At 38.4% G+C, this 23,017-nt stretch overlaps 1 protein-coding gene across 3 annotated transcripts; it reads left to right on the top strand.

Annotated features, from left to right (window-relative positions):
* Nucleotides 1-207: 207 nt before the first annotated feature.
* On the top strand, nucleotides 208-19,228 carry KNG1 (kininogen 1). Of its 3 annotated transcripts, none has more exons than XM_054205197.1 (11): nucleotides 215-530; nucleotides 3,378-3,488; nucleotides 4,453-4,537; nucleotides 6,924-7,096; nucleotides 8,816-8,923; nucleotides 10,947-11,028; nucleotides 12,086-12,252; nucleotides 13,765-13,872; nucleotides 14,888-14,977; nucleotides 16,515-16,674; nucleotides 17,035-19,228. In XM_054205197.1, exons 1-11 carry the CDS (start codon nucleotides 336-338, stop codon nucleotides 17,235-17,237), a joined length of 1,482 nt encoding a protein of 493 aa, XP_054061172.1. In that variant the 5' UTR covers nucleotides 215-335; the 3' UTR covers nucleotides 17,238-19,228. The 3 variants fall into 3 exon arrangements, with proteins under 3 accessions (XP_054061171.1, XP_054061172.1, XP_054061174.1); XM_054205199.1 differs by having other exon boundaries at nucleotides 217-530; nucleotides 16,515-16,668; XM_054205196.1 differs by having other exon boundaries at nucleotides 208-530; nucleotides 16,515-19,228.
* Nucleotides 19,229-23,017: the final 3,789 nt, after the last annotated feature.

The raw sequence follows: 23,017 nt of genomic DNA on the forward strand, positions 1-23,017 counted from the left end.
AAACCACAGATGCTCTGCTTTCTCTTTTGTTCAGGGGCCATCCTGCTTAGTCTCCACCTGTCCCCAGCTGCAGCCATTTAGCCTGTTATCTTGATGGAAGGTGGATAACCTTAGTGTCATTCTGGTGACCACACAAAGTTTATTTAGATAAACTCAGAAGTTTATTTGCAGTATAAACAGGGTAGGATGAGAACCAACCAACCCCAACAACCTACTCTGTTTACTCAGCTATTGCTCCTGAAAAACAGAAGTGGTGACTAAAACCCTGTCAGGCGTTCCTTTTCCATTTGGTTTTTGAAGAGCCTTCTAATTCAAGGGGCCGTTTTTGTCTCATTATGAAACCTTTCCTTGTACTAGTACTCTGCTGTAGTTTTTTCTCCAGCAGAGCCACCCCTCTTCCATTTGAGTTTTTGGACTGTGATGACCCTGATGTCTTTAGAGCTGTCGACACAGCACTGAAGAAATACAATGGAGACATAGCAACTGGTAATCAATTTGCTCTATACATGGTGATGGAAGCCAAGAGAACTGTAAGTAGACTTTGCAAAAAAAAAAAAAAAAAAGGTTGGAATTGTTTATGCACTCTGAATCAGATTATCTCCATCTTGTTCATAAGAGAGCACGCACAACACCAAAGTGTCTTCCAAAAATGCCTTAAAAAAATCAAAGAAAGGGCTTGCACAGGAAGATACTCGTTACCATGACAAGCAGGGATGTATATTATGTTCTTATCAAGGGAACTATGCTGGTGAATTGCTTATTAATGCAAGGACTGAAGAATAGAAAATTTCTATCACTAATACAATTTGTCTTACTAGTCCACTCTGCTTCCTCCTTTCTCTGTTGGGAATTCTACCCCTCTTTCTATCACCAGTAAGGGTTTCAGATCAACAGCAAAAACACACTTGCTAAAAAACCTGAATATTAGCTTGACTTAGGAAGAGCTGGTATCACACATAAGAAAGAATGACCCGATAAAACTTGGCAATACTCTGGATAAATTGTTTGTGAATATTATTTGATTGACACTAGTCCCGAGTCACAGATGTATCTAAAAGCACTAGGTGGTATTTTAGTCAAATAGGGTGACAGCTAAAATTACAGAAGAAAAAAAAGAATGAAACATGATCCTTTGCCTGGAGTCCTTCTGTATAGCGTTAATCTAACAAAAGAGTATTTACCTCTGAGAGGCATACAAAGATGATATTACCATAATAATGACAAGCATTACTTTACTTGAAAACAACATTAGCATTTTTTTCTACTGGATTGGATTTTCAGATGTAAAACACAAGAAACCCAGTGTCAGAGAGAGTATTTTGCACTCCAAAATCACAAGACGCTTTTACCCAGATAGAAACTGACCTCAGAAAGGAGACGTGAATTGCTAAACGCCTTACAATAAACTACCCACATCTCCTGGCTCCTACCCTCTGGCTTTCCTGTTTTCAAACTGAGGAGATTTTAGCATGTACTTACAAAGACTAAAATCTGGCAAACCCTTTATACAATTAATATTCAACAAATGAATAGTGCCACTGTCTTCGCTGAACCTCGCACATCCTTAACAACAGCCAAATGCAAACATCTTTATATCAGAGCTGCAACACCACCTTCCTTTGCTGATGTTCCCAAAGGATAGATATTAGTTTCAGTATTTTATTTTAAACAATGTTTTATTTTTAAGAATACATATTTATTGCAATTATTATCCATCTTTCCTTCTCTAGATATCTATCTTTTCTTAAAAGATCTGAGGTAGAAATCAATTATTACTTTGAATCATTGATCTGACTGTGATGTTAAGTAAAAAACAGAGAAAAGGAATCTGCAATAGAGTTCCTCATATTCGATATTCTTTTTCTAAAAAGAGTATAGATTTTACTCATTGCTAGTCTCGCAATGTTGAATGCATTAATTAAATAGCTGGTTATTATATATTCATGTACATTCATTATTGATAAGGTAGTAAAACATAAAAGCTGACTGGTGAAAGACTGAGCCTGTCCCAGTTAAAGGCATAGCTATTCATAATAATAATGAAATAAACCAACAACAAATAACATACAGAAACAATGTCTTCTCTCACGTATTTAATTTACTCACTGAGCTGATTTATTGCAGATTTAGAACACTATAACAGAGAACAGAATTTGGCTCTTTTTAAATCCACGTCCCAGATAGTATAATCTGATGCAGCTGCATAAATGTCAATTTATACCTGCTGAGGATTAAGTCCATTATATTTTTAGAGACCCTTTCATCCTTTTTTACAACCTGCAGCCATTATATCAGGTACTTCTACACCTCTTCATAGCTGTAGCAACACACAACAGGAACTGAGAACACAGAATATGATTCTGTGTTTACACCAGCGTAAATCCAATATATTCCACCCACATCAGCTCACCTTTGCTTTCTTGGTACCACTAAGACAAGAATTATCATTTAATTCTCCCATCAGTATTATTTGAGGGTACCCAGTGTTAAAGTACAGCAACTGCCTGTGCTTGTATTTGAAAACGCACGTTGGCAGAGCATTTCTAGTGGCTGTAAGAAATTGGTAACTTCTGGCTTTATATCTCCTCTAAAGGACAAACCACAAGCCTTGCAGTGTGTCAATGCTACCAGTAGGCTCGGGGTCACTGCTCCCTTCACGGCAAGGAGAAAATGCCCCCTACCGATTTAACAACAGCAGAAACACTTCCATAGGCCAGGCCAAACTTTGCTTAATACCTTGTATTTCATCTACCGGGATTCCTGAGGCTCGCCTCAGGAGCAGCTCAGCCTTTAATGCCTGTAAGAAAAGGGCAGGCGCGGCCAAAGGCTGTCTCCAGAGCACAGAGCCGGGAGGCAGGGCAGCGCAAGTACCTGCTCCCTGGGTGCTGCCAGCCTGCCTGGGGGTGCTGCCTGCGGCTCTGGGCTGCCCATGGAGCTGGACAGAAGGAAAGCAGACAGACCTGGGAGGAGGCCAAGAGTGAGAGTGAGGGAGCCAGACAGGAGCGCAGCCCAAGCTGGTAATTATGCCAACTATCCAAGCAGCAACACAAATTTGCTTATTTGCAGTGCATTTGAATGTAAAACCTAATCGCTTCTTTCTGTTTTCAAACCCCTTGGTTTAATGAAGGTAGTTGAGCATACTGTATCTATTGGATCAACATATTGTAATTGTAGATAAGGGCTCAGTAATATAATTAGGTAAGTTAATTATTGAACTACCAAGAATTGGGAGACCTTGCATGGAGACCAGCAGCTAATCTGAAACTATACTATAAAATATAATGTAACCAATGGATAGTATTTACCTTTTGAAACTCTTATCTTTTCACTTGATTTATTACTATGCAGATGATGACATGCATATTGTTTTTATCCAGGCAGGGCCTGACACACAATTCTATGTGAAATACCGAATACAAGAAACCACTTGTGCCATTGAGGAAAACAAACTCTGGCAAGACTGTGATTACAAAGTACCTGCAGAGGCTGTAAGTATCTGTCCTCTTTAAAAGTTCTCTGTACAGAAACATTGGCATAATGACCAGGACTGCAGTCACCTGGGGAAAAACACAGTAGAGAATTTAACTTTTTTAGCTGTATTGCTTTTGAGAGCTTATAGGACTAAAGTACAGTACAGAAATGTTTACAACTCTAAAGTTAACCATTTTAATTGTGAGTTTAGCATTATAATCCTGAATATGTGCAGAAGGGAATATTTCAGCACTTCAATATGAATGTTCACAATAAATTCAGCATAAGATACATGCACTGTGAGAGTGTGAGGGCTGTAAAACTTTCTATTAATTATGTATAATGCAAACTTGCATAACCAAATTGACTTCAGATCTGCACCAACAAAAATACTGGCCTGGAAGCCACTGTGGCAGAAAATTTACCAGCGGGCTTCTAGCAGGGCAAAGCACGGCTGGCTCGTGCTGCTAGAGAGCACCCCGCGGAGGCACAGCCAGGCACACGTAGTTTCCAGTGGAAGCCACTGTGATTGCACACCGTACGCAATGCAAAGAAAGGGACGGTGGTGATAATATCATTTGAATCAATGTGAAATGCCACGGTCATTGCTGCATAATCTAGCAGAGAGGAAATTAGGTAAATACACAATTTATACAGACTTTATTTATGAGGATGTGTTCACTTCCGCTATTGTTCATTCCGCTGACTGTAAATTCTTTAGTTAATTAATAAGCATCAATCACAATACAAAGCAATCTTTCAAGTTATATACCCAGTTCAACCCCCTCTCTCCTCACAATCAACAAAACTCTTCCTTTCCAGTAAAAAACCAGCAAATTAGACAGTACTACAAATGTACAGATGAACTTGTTCCCCAAACTGAATTGGCAACTGCCAACTTTGTTCAACAGCTAGAGGAGTATATAGCCCTGTATTTTTCTTCAGCAGGTTTAAGACAAATGTTGTCCTATCTTTTTGCAGAAAACAGGAGAATGCACAGCTCGAGTTCACATGAATGATGCTGAAAAAACAAGTAATGTTTCGCAAGACTGCAAAATTTTTCCAGGTATGTAACTGTTTGGGGCAGCAGTACGTTCACAAATAAGAATGGGAAAAACATAATACTGAGACTTTAAGGTAATTTTAAAGGTAGAAGTTCCTTATCATCCTCTTCAGACATTTATAAATAATCTTCCATAAGCAATTACATGTTAAAGATAAAATTTCACTTCACTTTTATATACATACAGACTAAGTCAGTGAAGCACTGGCAGTTTCTATCCAAGGTAATGAAAACCGGCACGTGTGTGCAGTGAGTTTCTTCAAACACTGGAATTATAACAAGTTAAAATTAATTTGCTTAAGACCAAAAGCATATCAATAACTTAGGGACTAGATACCACTTGTCGCACTTGAATTTTCTGTCCTTACTTATTCGAGTATAAAATTATGCCAGAAATTATTAGAAAAAAACTTTATATGACAAAATTGTACTTTAATTTTCTCCAAACTAAAAATGACTAAATTATTTCTGTTAAAGTTTACCCAAACATTTACCCCAACGAAAAAAGAATAAAAAAAAAAATTTACAAAATATGAGACTGTGACATGTTTTAGACCTTCATAAGCAGGACTACGTTTCTTGCATATAAGACATTCATATATGACTATTATGTTCACATAGTAATTTCCTTTATTAGAAAGAGATCACATTGTTCTAAAGCTTTGCTACTGAGATCTCTATGTGCCTATGTCTAGTGTTCATGTAAGATATAGCCAAGACAGTTTTAAAACATCCATCTAACTGGTAGCAGGGAGCTAAGTGCTTATTAACTACAGAAATATTTACCATGATTTCTGAGATGTTTGGCATCTTATCTTTGTTTTTTGTTCCTAGCTAACTTGTTCAAAGCTTAAATAGCCACGGCTGCAGCCAGTGTCCTCCTAGGAGCTGCAGTAGACACAAACCGCGCTCTGCTGAACGAACGCCGCCCCGTTTACAGGCATTCGTAGGGCAATGGTGACTTCCAGTGGCCAGTATGAGCTGTGCGCATCCCACAGAGAATGCAGGGGAAATTGCATTGGAATCTTTGCTTAGAAAGCTAAAAAAAACCCCCATACATTAAATTAATCGTGTATTCAGCCTAAGAAGCTCATCTTTTTTACCAAGTTATAGCAACTCTGAAAAAAGAATTCACATTTGTTCAGCACTTACGAAAATGCTGAGACCATAGTCGTTTTGGAAGTGGGTGTGCTGCTGTTTTATTACCTCCTGTGTGATTACTCCCTTAAAACATGCTCACGTTTTTCTGTAACATCTACATATTTGTAATTACGGAGTCAAAATAAATGATACTAGAAACACAAAGGGCTGGACTTTGTCCAAGTACCCCTTGGAGACCTCAGACTAAATATTGCTTACACAGATATTCCAAATATAGAGAGGGCCCAAAATCCAATCCAAAGGATTCAAACAGAAAGGGTGAAACAACAGACCCTGACTGGTGAGGGATTTCCCCACCATGTCAGGTACCATACTGTTCAGCCTTCTTGGAACCGTTCGATCATATTGACCCCGGGCTGGTTTCCTGGCCGGTGCCACCTGGCACAACTCCATCAAAGCCAGTTAATGCCAGCTGAGGATCAGGCACACAGATTTTACTTCAATTCCACAGAGACCACATATTGTCCCACGTTCATTCTCAAGCTCACTGAATCATGAAATTAATTTATGTACTGAACTATAAAATTAATTTATGAAAATCCAATCCATGATTACTAGAAAGGAAAGAGAGTTAATAGGATTAGTAGTAGGAAACAGAAGTTTGAGATCCCCGTCAAGCTTGTCCATCCCCAGCCAATCCAGTCGGTTAAGCCTGAAGGTAACCCCAAGCGGTGACTGGCAGGGGCTCCAAGGCACAGGGCAGCTGCAGTCCCTGAGGAGCTCAGAGCCAGAGTAGCTCACAGGGCTGAGCCAAAACGCTCCTGTCAAAGTCTCATCCTGAAACATGGGGAGGACAGCAAGCAGCTGCACACAGCGGGTGAGCTTTGAGAAATCTGAAGAACATCTCCTTAGTTGTAGTCTCCACTGGCTCTTCCCTGGCTGAATGAGGGATGACCCTTTCTTAGTGACAGCAAAATTACTTGCAAGGTCTTTCAGAGATTCAGTGACTCCTGAACTCACTCCTCTGAGTGAAGTTCGCTGCTGAAACCATGCCTGGATCCAAATGCCACGGAAGGCCCCTACCACCACAAACCAAAGCATGTTTCTAAATACCATGAGTGTCTTTGCAGGTCCTGAAACTGAAATGTGGGGTTTGCTGATCACTCCAATTAAAAGCAGGAAAGGTTTTTGCTCATTGAACCTTTTCTCTCATTCCCAGAGAGGAAAAATTAAAACCTGAGGCTGTTTTACATGAAACTTTATATTTTTTGGTTTGTTTCTTTTCCAGCTACGCCAAAGATAAGACTTACTGAGGCTATCTGTACTGGATGCTTCCATCCTATATCGAGTGACAGTTCAAAAGTGTCAGAAATTCTGAAAAAAGCCATTCAAAAGTTTAACAGGCACAGTACTGAACCTGCCCTTTTTAAGCTTGTGGAAATAAAAGAAGCTAAAATACAGGTTTGTGTATGATTTTTCTCTAAATTTTACCCCCCAAAACCCGCCAAACTAGGTACCTTGGTTGTTTATTGTCCACATTTCTGATCTTGAGGTGGTTTATATTTCAGAATAAAAGCATATGAAATGCATATAGACTGTAGAACCTGTAAATAATTCTCTTCATTTATAAGGAATCATAAACAGTTACCTACTAGATTTTCAGAGCTGTCAACTTTACAAACTGATAGTAAGCATATTTTTTCTTTACCTGCAGTTGCATCTAACCAGTGTTTAGCACCAGTTTATTTGCATTCAGTGCTGACACAGGCATTCTGTGTCACCCGGGATGGGCTCGGGTATTCCGCTCTCCCTGAAGCTCCAGCAGGAGCAGATCTCTCCCAGGTTCTGTGCCAAACCTGCCAGCCTGCACAGATGCCTCATGCTCGACAGCCTCTCGAACAGCAGCAGGCATCCATGGTTTTGCAATGCAATAGGACACGTATGTCAGCAGCTGCTATACGCTATAGGATGTGTAAATCCCATATAGGAAAAATGGGTAAGAAAACCAAAAAGCCAGCATGTCACTTGCTGAAAGATTTCTGCACACAGGAATATCTGCTTTGCGAGAAATGACTGCTCAGGTCGCAGAAATTCTATGTTGTCTGGTATTCCATGCAACAATTATTTCCCTGTGAAAGGCTCTCCTATGGATTGGTGCAATGTTGCTAGGAAGTAAAGTTTCTTATTTGGTTGTTAACTAGTATATAACCTGACACCAAATACAGGCCCTTTTCTTTGAATGTGTATGTATTTACTTAGCCAAAAAAAGGTCTTCTGGTCTCATGTCAATTTGACTGATGATTGAATTCAGACTGTCCTCTTTTTATTTACTGATGGCAACCACCCTCTTAGCTGAAAGACAGGCTTACGCAGCATTTAAGCCACATGACAAAACGTCACAGACAAGACTGCAATCCAGCGCTGGAAAGAACCATCATGTCACTTCTGGCCAACAGAGACCAGTCAGAGCCCTCCACTTTAACTGATCTGGGACAGAAAGTTCCTATATTTGATTCTTAGTTCCCCTTTTTAATCCAATGCTACCTGACCCAGCACTGTGACGTAGAGTGATTTCACGGGGAAGAAGCAGTAGCCACAGTGAGAAAAACTGAACTGCTTCCTGCAGAGAAGATTAAAAAAAGGGTCACAAATGTGGACAAACCAGTAGGTGGAGGAAGGTAAAGCCCAAGACAGACACAATTATAGGGAGATGATAAATGCTGGACACTCAATAACAAATGATGCCAGCAGTATAAAGTTACATTATTCAGACAGTGTTTTAATATGTCCCACGCCCAGGAACACAGGACTTGCCAAGCTGTATTAGTGTAGTCATCTATCTGGACCAGCTTCCTGTCACAGGGAGTAATAGGTAACAAACACTCTGGAGGAGAGTGCAAGAAACCACGCATCACGAGGCTGCAGGCTCGCCAGGAGAGGCAGCATCCAAACACACAGTGCACTTCTAATGTATGCATGACTTGGTTTACTTCTTGCATCACAAGGACAAGATTTTTTTTTGCCGTCCATGAATACTCTACAGCTCAATGACTGCAAAATAATTTGATGGATGGAAGGCACTAGAAGAGTAGTTTTGCTTTCTTTGCTAATCACATTTAATAGTTTAATTTCCGACTTTGTATTGGTTTACATAATGTACCTCCTAAATATCTGTTCCAGGTGGTAGCTGGATGGAATTACATAATTAAATATGAAATTGAGGAAACTAATTGCTCCAAAGAACAATTTCAAGATTTAACTCCAGAGTGCAAACCCACTTCTAGAGGTGTAAGTAATCTTCAAAATTTGTTTATCAAGAAAATACCATATTAACAAATAATCATTGAGATCTGGCTGAAGAAAATATTTATAGTCTTGCTTCACTTTGTGAATGAAGTTTAAATCCAGGCTTATAGATAACTGTCTATTTATGCAATTAGAACATCCTTGTCTTTTCCTGAAGCAGTGACCAAGGCGATCACTGAAATGTTTACAGATTACTCTACAGAATCTAAATAGTCTCACCCGAATAATAAATCCCTTGAGAAGTTCCTATCCAGATATTCAGGGAGTTACCCATGTACAACCCAAGAAGCAATAATTAAAATTAGCACCATTTTTCCAGCTTAAGACATATTTTGGAAGAAGAGTATCTATCTGAATTATTACTTAACCTCTACCACAGTCCAAATAAGAAAGCTTCAAAAGAAATTTATTAACAAACATACATATTCTAGCTAAACAGCGATGCAAAACCAGGTACTTCCTCAGCTTCTCTGACCTGGAACAGAATTAACTGGACCAAAAATAGAGGGTTGCTCTCGCAGCCAGCGCCCCTGAACCAGCTCCCCAGGGCTCAGCTGATGCTCCTGCAAACACAAGGCAGAGGGCAGGATGCAGGGCGACAATGGACAGTGCGGGTAAATGGAGGGGAGGAACCACCCAAGCTCACTCCCATCTGTTCCAGCTGTGGAAGTGCACTCGAGTGTGACATTCAAGAGCCTCTCCCATTCTAAAATTACTCCTTGAATGTCTCAAAAGTGTTTCAGAACATTTCAGAAGCATTGATCAAAGAAGGAAAGAATGACAACACTGTGGTACATAACAGGCAAGTGAGAATCAGACTCGCTGAAGCAAATCTCTCCATTTCCTACGCTTGCCCTTAAACCCTAAGATCGTTCACATCCTGCTTCGAGCACGCATGCTTTGTGGGACTGGATCTTTATCATTCTTCCTCTGAACTGTTGAGCAGCCTTGCTAATAGATCATCCGCAGCTATTATCAGAATTTGGTATTCCAAGAATCTTCCATACTTGGGATGACCATGGAAGTTGTTTCATACCTTTATTCAGCTCTGTACTCTTCATTTTGAAATGGGAAGACCAGAATTGCACCCAGTATTCAACAAGCATGTGAACCACAGAGCTACAGTAGGGCATAATATCATTCTCTCTAACGTGGATAATAAGCCTTGACATTATTTTTTATTATTTCTTCTACTACTGAGAAGATTTTTTTATGGATGATGTTTTCAAGTATCTGTCATAGCCCTAAGATCTTCATCTTGAACTGTAACAGTCTTCCTCCTTATTCTACAGTTGATTAGATTCCTCTAGAGCCTTTGAAAATCTACGTGTACTTTACCAACAGGTTTCTTTACAGACTTTTGTTGATGCTTTTTAAGAACTTTGACAAATCTGCAAAATACAACTTCTGTTTACAACAAAACCTCTGGTCTCTCCTTGATGTATTCATGCCCTCTAGTTCTTTCCTATTACCATTTTTAATCACTTGAATGGCACAGACATCGGTTTTATGGGTCTATAACCTCTGTAAAACAGAAAGGGATCAACATCTGCTTTCTTCCAGTCCTAACGCAATGTGTTAAGGAAGTCATCGACCACAGTTCCTTTAGAACACCTGAGTAAATACAGGAAACTCAGTAATGTTTGATTTGTTAATTATGTAATCTTCTTTTTGGTCTCTACAGTTTGAGACAGAAATTCCAGTGAGTTCTCCATAAAACAAGATTCTGGCTTGTAAACCTTCCCATTTCCTTCTGCAATGAACACATACAAATAGCTCACTTAGCTTCTCTTTTATGGTTTATTTTCCAAGTGGTCCTTTTGAACCCTGATCATTTATTGGCTCTGCAGACTGACTGGCAGGCTCCTTGCTCCCAGCATATATACGGATGGAAGGAATTATTAGTAGTATGCTTGACTTATTCTGTTAGCAGGGCAGTATTTAGGATGTGAGCTTGTTCATTATTTCTGAATAATAAGAATTTGGTTTGCATTTTTTACTCCAGCGTGTAGGGAAATGTGATGCCAAAGCATATGAAAATCTTCAAGAGCAGCTTGTAGACACTGCAAGCCAATGCAAGCTTCCAGGTATGTCATAGGCACTATCAATTTTTAAAGTTCTGCAATTTTCAATATTTTTTTACAATTCTAAAAAAGGGCAAAATAAAAATACAAGAGATAAAAATAGCTAATAATAAGAGAAGGTAATTATTCTGGGATCAAAAAAGCACTACCCCTAAATGAACTATTACCACAGATTTTTTCCCCTTCCTACAAGTATTTCATATGCAGCTGAAAGTTACACGTTATCATTCGTATACTGCCCTATTTCTATGACATGGAGCTCGTTGCTGAGTCTCATTTGGAGAGTAACGGATACAAACTCAGAGAGTATAACTGTCCTACAAAAAATAATTCCTTTTCCACCACAACGACAAGCAAGTTGGTATGCCATTGTTTAAGTAACTTCTAACTTTCCAGAGAGCTCCAAGGTATTCTTTTCAAAGGCAAAGGAACTGAGAACTTCAAGCTTTTTCCAAGATCGGTAATACACCTATTGATACTATCATTGCTTATTTCATATTGCATGGCTGTACCTACATTTGCTATGTTAGAGGATGGGGTGTTTTCCCCAGTAAATAAATTACTTAGAATTTAAAAGTTCATTACAGTCAAAGTCCCAAATCATTTTCTTATTCTTACTTTTCCCTCCAGCCATCTATTTGGACACAGATTATCACAGCTCCAGAGCTTTAGAACAGGGAGTACAGCACTACTCCGTGTAATAAGTGCCATGTTCTCACCCATTCAGACTTGGTTTTTTTCTTCAAAAAATGATGATATTCTTCAACACCCTCATTCATTGCCAATAACATGCACCTCTTATTTCACCCGATTCAGATCCTTCCATACGTGTAAGCGTTCCCTCTCTTTATGTGCCAGCTACCTGCAATTGGTACACACAGTTCTTGTTTCTAGGAGAAAACTGTTGTGAAGTGTCCAATGCGACACTAGGTGAACGCTGATCGTGTAAAACTCAAAGTGTTCCAGAAGGCAGGAGTTTATATAACTAACTCTTTTACACAGTCTTTATCTACATAGAATCTTTTGCTCCTTAGATCTGAAATCTGTTGGTTTTTTACAGTTGAAGAGACGGTAATTCCTGCCACTCGCACTGGTTGTCCAAAGACCATCCCAAAAGACAGTCCTGAACTGAAGGAACTACTGAAGGTTTCTCTGGAGAAGTATAATTCGGAGAGCAACGATGACTTTTACTATAAAGCTGGAGAAATAAAAGCAGCGACAGTTCAGGTTGGGATATACCAGAGATGAGGAACAGACATTGCAGTGTAATTGGTCTGAGTTGAATGTTAGCTAAAGTTTGTGTTTAGATTTGAAATAATGTTTTTCTCTAAGTGTTGATACATGTGGTAACTGAAATATCCATGCAATTTTTCTTGTAAAACATTATCCGTCTTGGCTTGCATTCAGAAGTAATTTTAAAATCTCCCATCTCTTGATTTTTTAATTTTTCTTAAAACAACGTGATTTGAAAAGTATGGGGAAAAGGTTGACTTAAAGTATCTGATTGCTGTATATCTACCCCACTTTTTATCAGCCTTTGTAACATACCTTAAATTTTTAAAGGAGAAAAGTAGAAAGCATCCACTTGATCCACCACAATAATACTCAGTGTGTTATTTTAAGCACTATCCACCCTACAGTAGCTGTAAGCTCCAAGAAATGGAGCTTCCCGATTTCCCTTAGAAATCTGTTAATTTAGGTACTAATTCTGCTGCTAAGAATACTGCAGCTAGATTCACAAGAGAACATCTGGGCATGACTTAAGATATACAGATAAATACAACTTGATAAAGAAGAGCAAGGAATCAAGAGGATAATATTGGTCAGCATTTGCATTTGCCTTGTTTACTGTCCCAACATATCAAAACAGAGTTGCAGGACAGAATTGAAAATAAGATAGTGGAGTAATTCAGAAAATACTTTCTCAACAACTTCTCCTGAGCATGAGGGGTGCCACTGGAAAAAGCACTAAAAGCACACCAGAGTTTTTCTGAATAGCTCACGTTATCTTACTAATAGTATCTATGCCTTTTCTTCTTTTAAACCTTTTTTCCTTCTTTTAAACCTTTTTTCCTTCTTTTAAACCTTTTTTCTTCTTTCTCTCTTTTCATATCATGATTGATATGTATCATACGTATCATGATATGCATTAGCATGCATGCATTTTTAAAACAGACTTAAAACAGACAGAATTTCATGTTTTGCCTGCTGTCTCTGAAGCAAGATTTATTATTTTGGGCTCTGTAAAAATACTAAGAGAACTCGTACCAGGCACATTCTTGAACCCGTGCAGTTTCTCCCCTTAATGCATTTGGCAAATATGTTCATTTTCAACTGAGCCTGTTCATCATACACTTCATTTTACTCACATTCCATTTTTCTTACATCGTATTTGGCTCTCTACAGCAGTGTTGCTAATGATTTCATTTGTTATCAATGAAATTACTACAAGCATCCAATAAAACAAAGCCAAAACTGTGGGCCTGATATTATTCTGACCTCTTTCCTTCAGTTTCAATGCTAGAATTTTTGAGAATGGAAACTGGAGTAAATAAGTAAGTTGATTAGAAGCAGATAGGTTTGCTGCCAAGTATTTTAATATTGTTCTTAACATATGTTGTCCCAGTGGGCAGGACTTGTAGCATGTAAGTAGTATAAGCTTCTAGAAAAATATCTTTTCAGTGAGCCCTTTTCAATAGAATGCCTTTACCAGAGAAAGCCTTCTTGCTAATTTTTCAGGTGGTTGCAGGACAAAACTACCATGTAACATTCACAGTCCAGAAGACAAACTGCTCCAAGAAAGAGTTTGAAAAATTTAATGAAGACTGTGAAGCCACATCAGACAGTGTAAGTAATGATGATGTTGCCAACTGTAATGTTCCTAATGGACATTCATTTGCACCAGAAATTGTAAACGCTTAAGTAAAGTCACATCCTGCGTTCTCTTACCTCTTTCAGTAAACTTTTGTTTCAACAAGAAGGATACCTTTCACTGTTCGTAATCCACGCTAGTGACAATGGTAGTAAAACATAAAGCCTAAACTGAGTTACTCCAACTGCAAGATCAGTGCTCACTGCGAAGCAAAAGGAACTTTCTTCTGATAATAATGAATCAAAGAAAGGAGGGGAGGAGGCTGCTGCGAAATGAAATAGCTGCAATACTCCTGACTCTGTGGACTTGCAGCTAAGGAAAACATGAGACTGGATTGTTACTGGTGTGCAAAGGAATGATTCTGCTGGAATGCCTGCTGCTGATACAGGGAAAATGCCTTCAAGACACTGGAAAGTAATGCTGCTAGGGCCAGAAACCATTGGCAAGGAAGGTGGTTAGGAAAGAGAGGCTTTATTTCCCCTCTCTTTTCCCACCATATGAACAGTGCTTACCTGTGAGATTTTAAAATCTTAGTGCAGCAGGCACTGGATAGAGAAAAAGACTTTTTTTTTTTTCCTATCTCAGTTTCCCAGTTTTTAGTAGGAGAAATACCATCAATAACCAATATTTCTTAGGAATATCATGAAGATTAAACAGTGCTCCAAAAATGCTGGAGATGAAAAATACAACTTTTCAAGATCCAGCCTCCAAACCAATGTTGAATTAGTGTTCACATAGGCATGCTATACCCTCAAAAAACTAAGCAGTGATGTGTCCCAGTACAGCAATACAGAAGCCCCCATCACTAAGATGGATTTCATACACATTTGTGTAAAGTTCCAAGTATATTTGTATTTCATAGTATTATTTTAAAAGTTTTTTTTTTTTTTTTTTTTTTTTTTTTTTTTTTTTTTTTTTTTACACACAACTCTCTTCCTTTGTGTCTGATGTCTTGTCGCCTTAATGTATTGATTTTTGTTTTGTCAACAGGTACCACAGCCATGTGAAGCACAAATTCACGTGATCCCATGGGACAATAAAATCTTTCCACAGGTGAACTGCTCTAAAGAACGGTCAATGGTATGATTCCTCTTCATTACCCAGCATCATAAGTAGAGCACAGAACACAGGCAGACATTAAATTCTTTATCTATTCCAAATTATCCCATATACCAAGTTTGTACCAAAACTAAAGGAAGGTATAGGCTTTTTTAACAACCTCAGTAATGCCACACTCGTCCCTCTCACCCTCCAACCTCAGCAACTTGTTACATTAAAGGCAGTTTTGTCATCAAGGTGAGACAGTAGACAACAGCGATTACAGAAATACGAAGGCAACAGGACAGAGAGAACATCCTGCCTGTTGACGACTCCTTTGCATTATCCATTAAGCTCTGAAGTATCAACCTACATCAGCTTATTTGAATTATTATTCATACTAGGTTTAAAAATTGAGACAAAAATGTATTTGGCAATGCAACAATTATACCCCACAGATTTCAAAAGCATCTGCGAATCTTTTCATATTTAGTAGAGTAGCAGATCTCCTGCCATGAGTTGTCAATCTCTGCAGGAAGATCTTTCCGTTTCCTTCCTGCCCAGCTCCACTATTAACTAGCCCTGAACATGGGTGAGTCTGAAAATTTCAGAATGGAATATAAATCTTTTTTATCATGAGGGCTTTTTTAGTTCTGATGATTTCAGATTTTTTAATGAATGCAGGGACTCCCGTGCTCCCTAATGGAGAGAAGATACACTGAATAAAGTGAGATTGATTAACCCGTATTCATAATCGATAACTTCACTGTGCTCAGTACCTTCATAGCTACCTATTCATACATTATGTATCAACTAATGAATGCCTTTCCTCTTTATTTTCACTAAAATATTGTATTCACATCAACTTTCAAATTTAGCTGTGTCCCAAATAACTCTGATTTGCAGGGAGATAATGATCAGACACTTTGGTGGACAGAAATTAAACCGATGTTGGATGTTTGTCTTCCAGTTGACCAGTGATGGGGAAACAGATTACTCAATAACAACTGAATGTTTTATATTATCAGCTTTAACCTATATGTGCTATTTCTAAGCAGTCTTATGAAATGTGTATGTCAAATCTAGAAACAAAAAACTGAATAGTTACATTTCATATAACAAAATGATGCAGATCTTTTGTAAATTCTGGTATTGGGACTACTGAGATTACCCAGAAATGTGTTAGCCTTTAGCAGAAATTGGTTTTATACATCAGAGTGTTACACTCTAACAAGCACAGGGACATTTAGTCAACTGTATTGTTCATAAATTAAAACCAGTACAAGATTTCCTCTCTATAGTACCATTCCCAGGTTAACCTGGCAGAATTTCAGTGATATATAAATTGTTCTTTTAACATATGACTGCTAAAATACTCGGAATTATTTGGGAGGATATTTATGTTTCCATGCTTATCACAGATAGAAAAGATTATTATTTAGTTTACTTTAAAAATCTGATAACATATGTTGGCTAAATGACTCATGTGCTGCAATGAGCCAACTTCTGAATTTCCCAATCCCAAAGCTATTGTTCTTGTTCATATAACATATATGGCTATTATTGGAATGTTTTTTAGGAAGTACTTATAAGAAGGCCTCCTGGATTCACACCTTTCCGAAGTGCTGCTATGCTGGCCCAGTCAAATGGAATTTTATGCTCTGATAAAAATGAAGAAGAAAGGGAAAGACCTGGCAAAGAAACAAGAAAAGATGGTGGACAGGAACCAGAAGGTGAAGGTGAACCTGAGCATAAGCACAGGCATAAACATGGGCATAAGCACAGGCATAAACACAGGCACGAATATAAAAAGGATCATGAGTATGACAAAAGGCATAGGTATCAAATTGGTTGTGGGCACAGAGAGGGCCACAGGTGTGGGCATAAAAAGCACAGTAGAAATGGTAAACATAAACATGCAGACCTCAAATCTTCTGAGGAGTCCGATGAAAGGGGTTTTAATCAAAACAAAACCCTCCCATCGTCCAGTGCTGAAACAGCATCAGAGCTAGTTAATCCAGGGATTGCAGAAAAGGAAGCCAGTATGGCTGCAGAACCACTAACTCCTCCTGATACTTCTTTATTTAATGGGTTGCCAGATCACACAGGATCTCCTCTCCCCAGATGTCCTGGAAAACCATGGAAACAAATTATGGACCTTCCAGCTTCTCCTGGCTTTCCCAGAGAATTCACAAATGAGGATCTCTTGCCTTCCGCAGTAGAAGACATCGATCCAGCAACAGAAAACTCAACACCTCAAAACAAAGAGAAAGACCTTGATCTCTCAGATGCTTTACTATAATTCAAACATTGTAGGATCCTTTCCAGAAATTATACATAGAAAAATAAGAAAAATACTGCCTTTTGAACTGTATAAAATATGAGGAGGACAAAGCTCCTATTCTGTTACTATGATAACTCAAGCAGGTCACCAGCACTTCTGCAGACCTAAGACCATACAACAATACTCTGTATTTGCATATATTTGCAAAGATGTAAATCTGGCAATGGCACCAGCAATTCAGAACCAGTCTAGTAAAGGGACCAGGCAAGTCAATATCCTTCTGCTGCAGAAGTTAAAATTGTACCTCATCTGCCTCAAGTTGCTATAAGCACAAAGTGAATCACTGCATTAAATCCCACTACGTGATGTTTAAAACAATGACACAAAGAATTCTGCAGATTACGTGAAGAATCTCAACCAAATATGGGCAAGAAAAAAGCAAGCTAATATAGAACGAGGATGCCTGCATTAGATATCTGAAATAATATCTTTCTAATTTACTGGAGCGAATCTTTTAAAGAACAAAAAAAAATAATGAAGGAACCTGTTTTACCTGACAATTTCTTTAAACAAATTAATATTATTAGCAGGCTGTTCTATTGAATGAGATAACAGGGACAGCTGAGAGAATCCTAAATAAAGCAGCTTTACTATTCCCTATGCGTATTATGTTAACTGCACAGTAGAGGCACTATGGTTGACAGATTTTCTTGTGGCAGAGGTGCACAAATGTTACAGATCAGATCAAAAAAATTGCAAGCACTTGAGTTACCTAGCATTTGTCTGCCTTCTTCCATTATTAGGTTGTGTGTAATTTAGAGACTGGACTAAGTTTTCAATTCTGGATATTTACCAAAGGTTGAGTTTTTGGTAGGGTACATTAGCTAAAAAGCAATGAATATTTCTGGTAAATTAAAATATGTTTTCCCTCTGTACAGATCCAATAACTCACTCATCTGAAAAAACACCCAGCAATAAATAAATGCTTTCACACCATATCAGTTCACCAGTTCGAACCACTACTCAGTCCTGTAAAAAGTTATTGGAAGGGTAAGGTGCTACAAATGGTAACACTTCACCAATTTTGTTGTAAAAGACCACATTGCTTGAAACCACAGTGTAAGTATCCTCCAACACAGCTGCAGAGACAGAAAGGACATTCTGTGAAATTGTTCATCCGAACTGCTGAGACTGCTGTGGCACCAAGATTGTATACTCAACAGCTGGGAACGTGTCCTTCTTTTGGGTACTGTGCTTCTACTGCCATCATCTCATGGGTGAGGAAGAACCAGAGAGATGAAGACTGCTTAGGGAATGTGAAACAGATGGATCAACAGGATCGGGAGGTCTTGGCACAAAAGGTCCAGGAGGACCTTGAAAGAGAAGCTAGCTACAAGGAAAAGTCAGAAGATACAGAAGTGGAAAGGACAGAAGCAGGGTGGAATGATATGGATGGGGTAAAAGAAGCAAAAGAAAACAGCAATTTAGCAGCCAAAATGGAAACTAAGTGAATGGGATGGAGGTATGGTGGAGATAGCTTGGTCAAGGAGAAAAAAAGGACAGGAACTGGAGGGATGAGGCAAGAGCAAAAATAAAAAGCAAAAAACCTACCTGTGCAGGAGGGTCTCTCCAATCATGACAGGACAGTCCCCTCCACATCACGGACCTGCACTCATAATTCCTGAACTAAACATCCCCTGACACCATGGGCGCACTGCCCTCTCCAGTGCCTGGTTCCTACCGACGTAACAACCTCCTGTCTTCAGTTACTTCCTCAGCTCCACATGGGAGATGACTGCACTGTGACCAAAAGAACTCATCCCTGATGATAATCACTATTTTGCACATGCAATTTCTTTCTCTTCATTTTTTTTCTAATTGCATTAAAAGCTACATTAAAATGATATTTACAAAATCATGAAGTACAAAATTAGAAAATGTCCTTGTGAGTATAAATTCAGCCTGGTTATGTGCATCTGAACATTTTTTTTAACACAATGTAATTGGATGCCATATAGACATATATTAGATACATAGATAGATTGATAATTATCTGTCATGACTGGTGATCCATAATCAGAACCACTGTACTTCCTTTCTTTCTGAAAACAAAGTTACCAATCTTTAAGTCATACAACGTAGCTGGAGCCCCATTTTAAGGAAAGATATAGAAATAATAACTCCTGGACCTATCACTAAGCAAATCCTGCATTTTTTTCCTTTCATTCCTTTCCTTGCATGATAAAATGCAAAATCTCTCTTTTCTTTTTAGCACATGACAATCACTAAACTTACAAAGCTAGGCAAAGGAAAGCTGTGAGGGTTATCTCTAGTTGTTTACTTCTTTTCTTTTTTTCTGAATATTGACTGGTATGATTTTGGCTATAACTGGGACTTCTTTGTGTATGCTGTATTATTAAAAGGAATATAAGCTCAAAGCAGTTTTTCTTTAAATTACTGTAGCAATTTAAGTAATTCATGCAAAATCACAATAGAAGAAATAAAGATGCAAAGATGAGAATAACAAAGTTTTCTTCCTATCTCTGATCTCCCTCATCTGAGTGAAAAGATAGTCCCACCCTTGACACATTCTCCCTACAGAGCATACGGACATGACCATGAGTCAGACAGACTGAATGCTCAGAGCAGGGTAATAAAAGAAAAGACTCCTAGATTCTTGACTGCCTTGAATTTACCACGTGCTATAGTGTTGATGTGAGGTTTCATTAATGTTTAATACAAAGACGACAATATCAATTTCTTGTTTTTATAACATACAAGAATAATTAGTTTTTAAAAAAAAAAAATCATTCTGGAATAAAAAAGAGTTCTGGTCTAAAAATTTTGAAACAAAATGTTCTGATATTTTTAGAACAGAACATTTCAATTTCTCATTGACATGTTCCCACAGAAAGTTTTAATTATAAAAACCCAGCAGTTTCTGATGGAAAAATATGCTGTCAGAAAACTACTGACCAGGCCTGTTTCAGATCCGAAGAGCTCTGCAAAATCACCGGTTTCTCCCATTGCCGGAATCCCGCTGGGGCGCTCTATGCAGAGCACGGCGGTGCTTAGCCAGTACTTTTCTCCTTGGCCAGCAGGTGGCAGATATTTTGCCACAGGGTTTTTACGATCTCCAAATTAGGGTTTTCTAATTGCCAGGAACGGTTTAGTAGGCATAATACTCGGCGTTTCTTCTGGGTTAGTAGCACTGTAGATTAAAAAGACCACATCTGTGCAATCGGTTTTAAATATTAAGCTCTATCAAAAGAGCATAAAAAGCTTGCCAGTTACTTATTATGAGCAAGATGTATAAATAATGCTCTACGTGTAATTTCATGAACATAAAAAATAATAGCTAGTCCTGCACCAGAAAAATTGCATTCTTATTGATACAGATAATTGGAACTAGGAGTCTGGGGCGTGCAAATATGTCTGAATTAAATCTCTGTTCATGATACTGCTGAGATCCAGAGCCACCTGATGGCCATCCTGCAGCTGTCTGGATTTAACGTGCTCTCAACTCTCATTCATTCCAGCAGTGACAACGAGACAAAAGATGTATTTTAACTGATGTATGAAAAATTCCTCAGCTTTACTATGGATGACCTATTGGATTTTTGCTATAATTCAGAAATGACCTATTAATCACACTCAGCAATTCCAATCATCCTCTAATGCTATGTTCACATAGTACAAATAGCCATGGGAGAGATGTGCAGAAAACAGGGAGAAATAATGATGAACACCAGTATTTGGTAAGACATAAGAAGCCACTTCTTTCCTTGTTTTCTCATGTCTCTCAGCCAGCAAGACAATTGCTCCAAATTTAGGAATATTGGCTCTGAAGATAAAATGGGTCTAAGCAGCTACAGAATTAGAAATGCATGGTCATTGTCATACAGACAGAGCTGTACCAAATCTGGTATACAAATTCTCAAGGAAAAAAAAAAGGAAAAAAAAAGGAAAAAGAAAGAAAAAAAAAGGAAAAAGAAAGAAAAAAAAAGGAAAAAGAAAGAAAAAAAGGAAGAAAGAAAGAAGGAAAAAGAAAGAAAGAAGGAAAAAGAAAGAAAAAAAAAAAAGGAGAGGGGATTGATATTTTCAGTCCTGTGATGAGCTACTTTCACACAACTCCTAATTCTGATGCGTTTACAAGATTACGCTAGTATAATTCAGCTTCCACAGTTTTAATTAAGCTGTAACTAAAGTTCATTTGGTAAAATGTAATTAAGAACACCATGTTTCTACTGCATTCTAAAAGAAGAGGAAGGCTGCTTTAAGGAGGAAAGGGTGAAGGTTTTCCTAATTGGGTAAGGCATCTTGCTACAATGACTACTGGTATTACTGCTGATCCTGAACTGGGTTCAACCTGCCGCTCAGTGAGAACCCAAACTTAAGCCCCAAAGGAGTAACTCCTATCAGTATGGAGTAACAGGGATTATAAACCTGATAGCGATTCTTTTCTCTTCTGCCATAATTACTGACAGTGCTGATCTGTGACTTGAAGATCACGCATTTAAACCAGTGGTTTCACACAGCAAACTACTTGCTGTTTCACTTCAAAGTGAGTCATAGAGAATCAGAATTCCCCACAGAATCCAGAGTCATGCCAAAAGTAGTATATTAGTTTTAAAACTAAAGAGCCTGATCACAAAATATCTTTTATGAGAGGTCATTTTACAAATTCAGTGGATCATTCTCGTCTTTCACTAGATGTACTTATTACAGGAGCCCTAGCCGGCCTCTTTACTTGAAATGAAAAAATAATTGTGTGAGCAAAAACCAAGGCAGTGAACAAAAAACTGATTAAGGCAGGGAAAGAATGAGGATGCACCTTGGATCCAGGGAGGGCATATTTCTAACTGAAACTTAAATTACTACAAAAAACTCCAACAGTTGGGGTAGACAAGAATGGAGGATTATTGATTTCAAGGGGGGAATATAGTGCTCATCAACAGAACAGGGGGACCTACCGCATGTTTAAAGAAAGACTTTGACCTACATGCCCGAAACACTATAGTTCAGTACCTTGAAAAATCCACCAGATACATGTAAAGAAATTAAAACAATAAAGGAACATTGTTTTAGTTCTTATTCTAACCCTTAAGCACATCAGCAGAAGTTAATTCCATGCCATTCAATCCAATCGAAAAAAGATTAATGCCATAAAACATCACAGAGAAGTGAATCTATTATAGCTGAATTCTCTTTGTTCATATGTGCCTGCTGTTCTACCAGCTATATATTAACTAAAAGAGTAGCAATACTCACAAAATTAATAAAAATCAAGGGATATAATGGGACACACCTCGACTTCCCAGGAATCAAACAAGTATTGGCAACATGCTTTGTAAAAAAAAAAAAAAAAAAAAAAAAAAAAATCCGTTCCAGAAGGTATCTAGAATTCAGACTGATCACTTAAGCAGTCTTGTGACTGCTAAATGAAAATCTCTTGTTTGAGCACAGAGGCCTGATTTTAAATTGTGCTGAGAAGCCTGTGCTCCCATTAACTTTAAACGACATTGCAGGTACTCAGCATTTCTAAACATCAGGCCTTAGAGCACTCAGCCAAAGCCTATCGTGTAGAAAACTGACACTACTTGGAAAAGGCTGAGATGGACATTGAGCAGTGCAACACCTCCTTGCAAGCAGAAAAAGGTAATTACGGGCAGCATTAACCCTCAAAATAGCTCTTACATTTTGAGATATTTTGGGAATTGGTACAGGTCCTGGCATTAACCACAGCAGCCCTAGTGTCTTAATAGCTTTTTTGCTGGCCCAAATACAGAGATGAGGGT

Source organism: Rissa tridactyla, chromosome 6 (genome assembly GCF_028500815.1).
Source record: "Rissa tridactyla isolate bRisTri1 chromosome 6, bRisTri1.patW.cur.20221130, whole genome shotgun sequence".
In the NCBI taxonomy this organism is placed as follows: Eukaryota; Metazoa; Chordata; class Aves; order Charadriiformes; family Laridae; genus Rissa; species Rissa tridactyla.

What these genes read in the sequence shown, in the direction of transcription:
- KNG1 (XM_054205196.1), top strand. Translation starts at nt 336, where the DNA reads ATGAAACCTTTCCTTGTACTAGTACTCTGCTGTAGTTTTTTCTCCAGC. An exon ending in TGATGGAAGCCAAGAGAACT is followed by an intron (nt 531 to 3,377) that starts GTAAGTAGACTT and finishes GTTTTTATCCAG; the next exon opens with GCAGGGCCTGACACACAATT. An exon ending in ACAAAGTACCTGCAGAGGCT is followed by an intron (nt 3,489 to 4,452) that starts GTAAGTATCTGT and finishes ATCTTTTTGCAG; the next exon opens with AAAACAGGAGAATGCACAGC.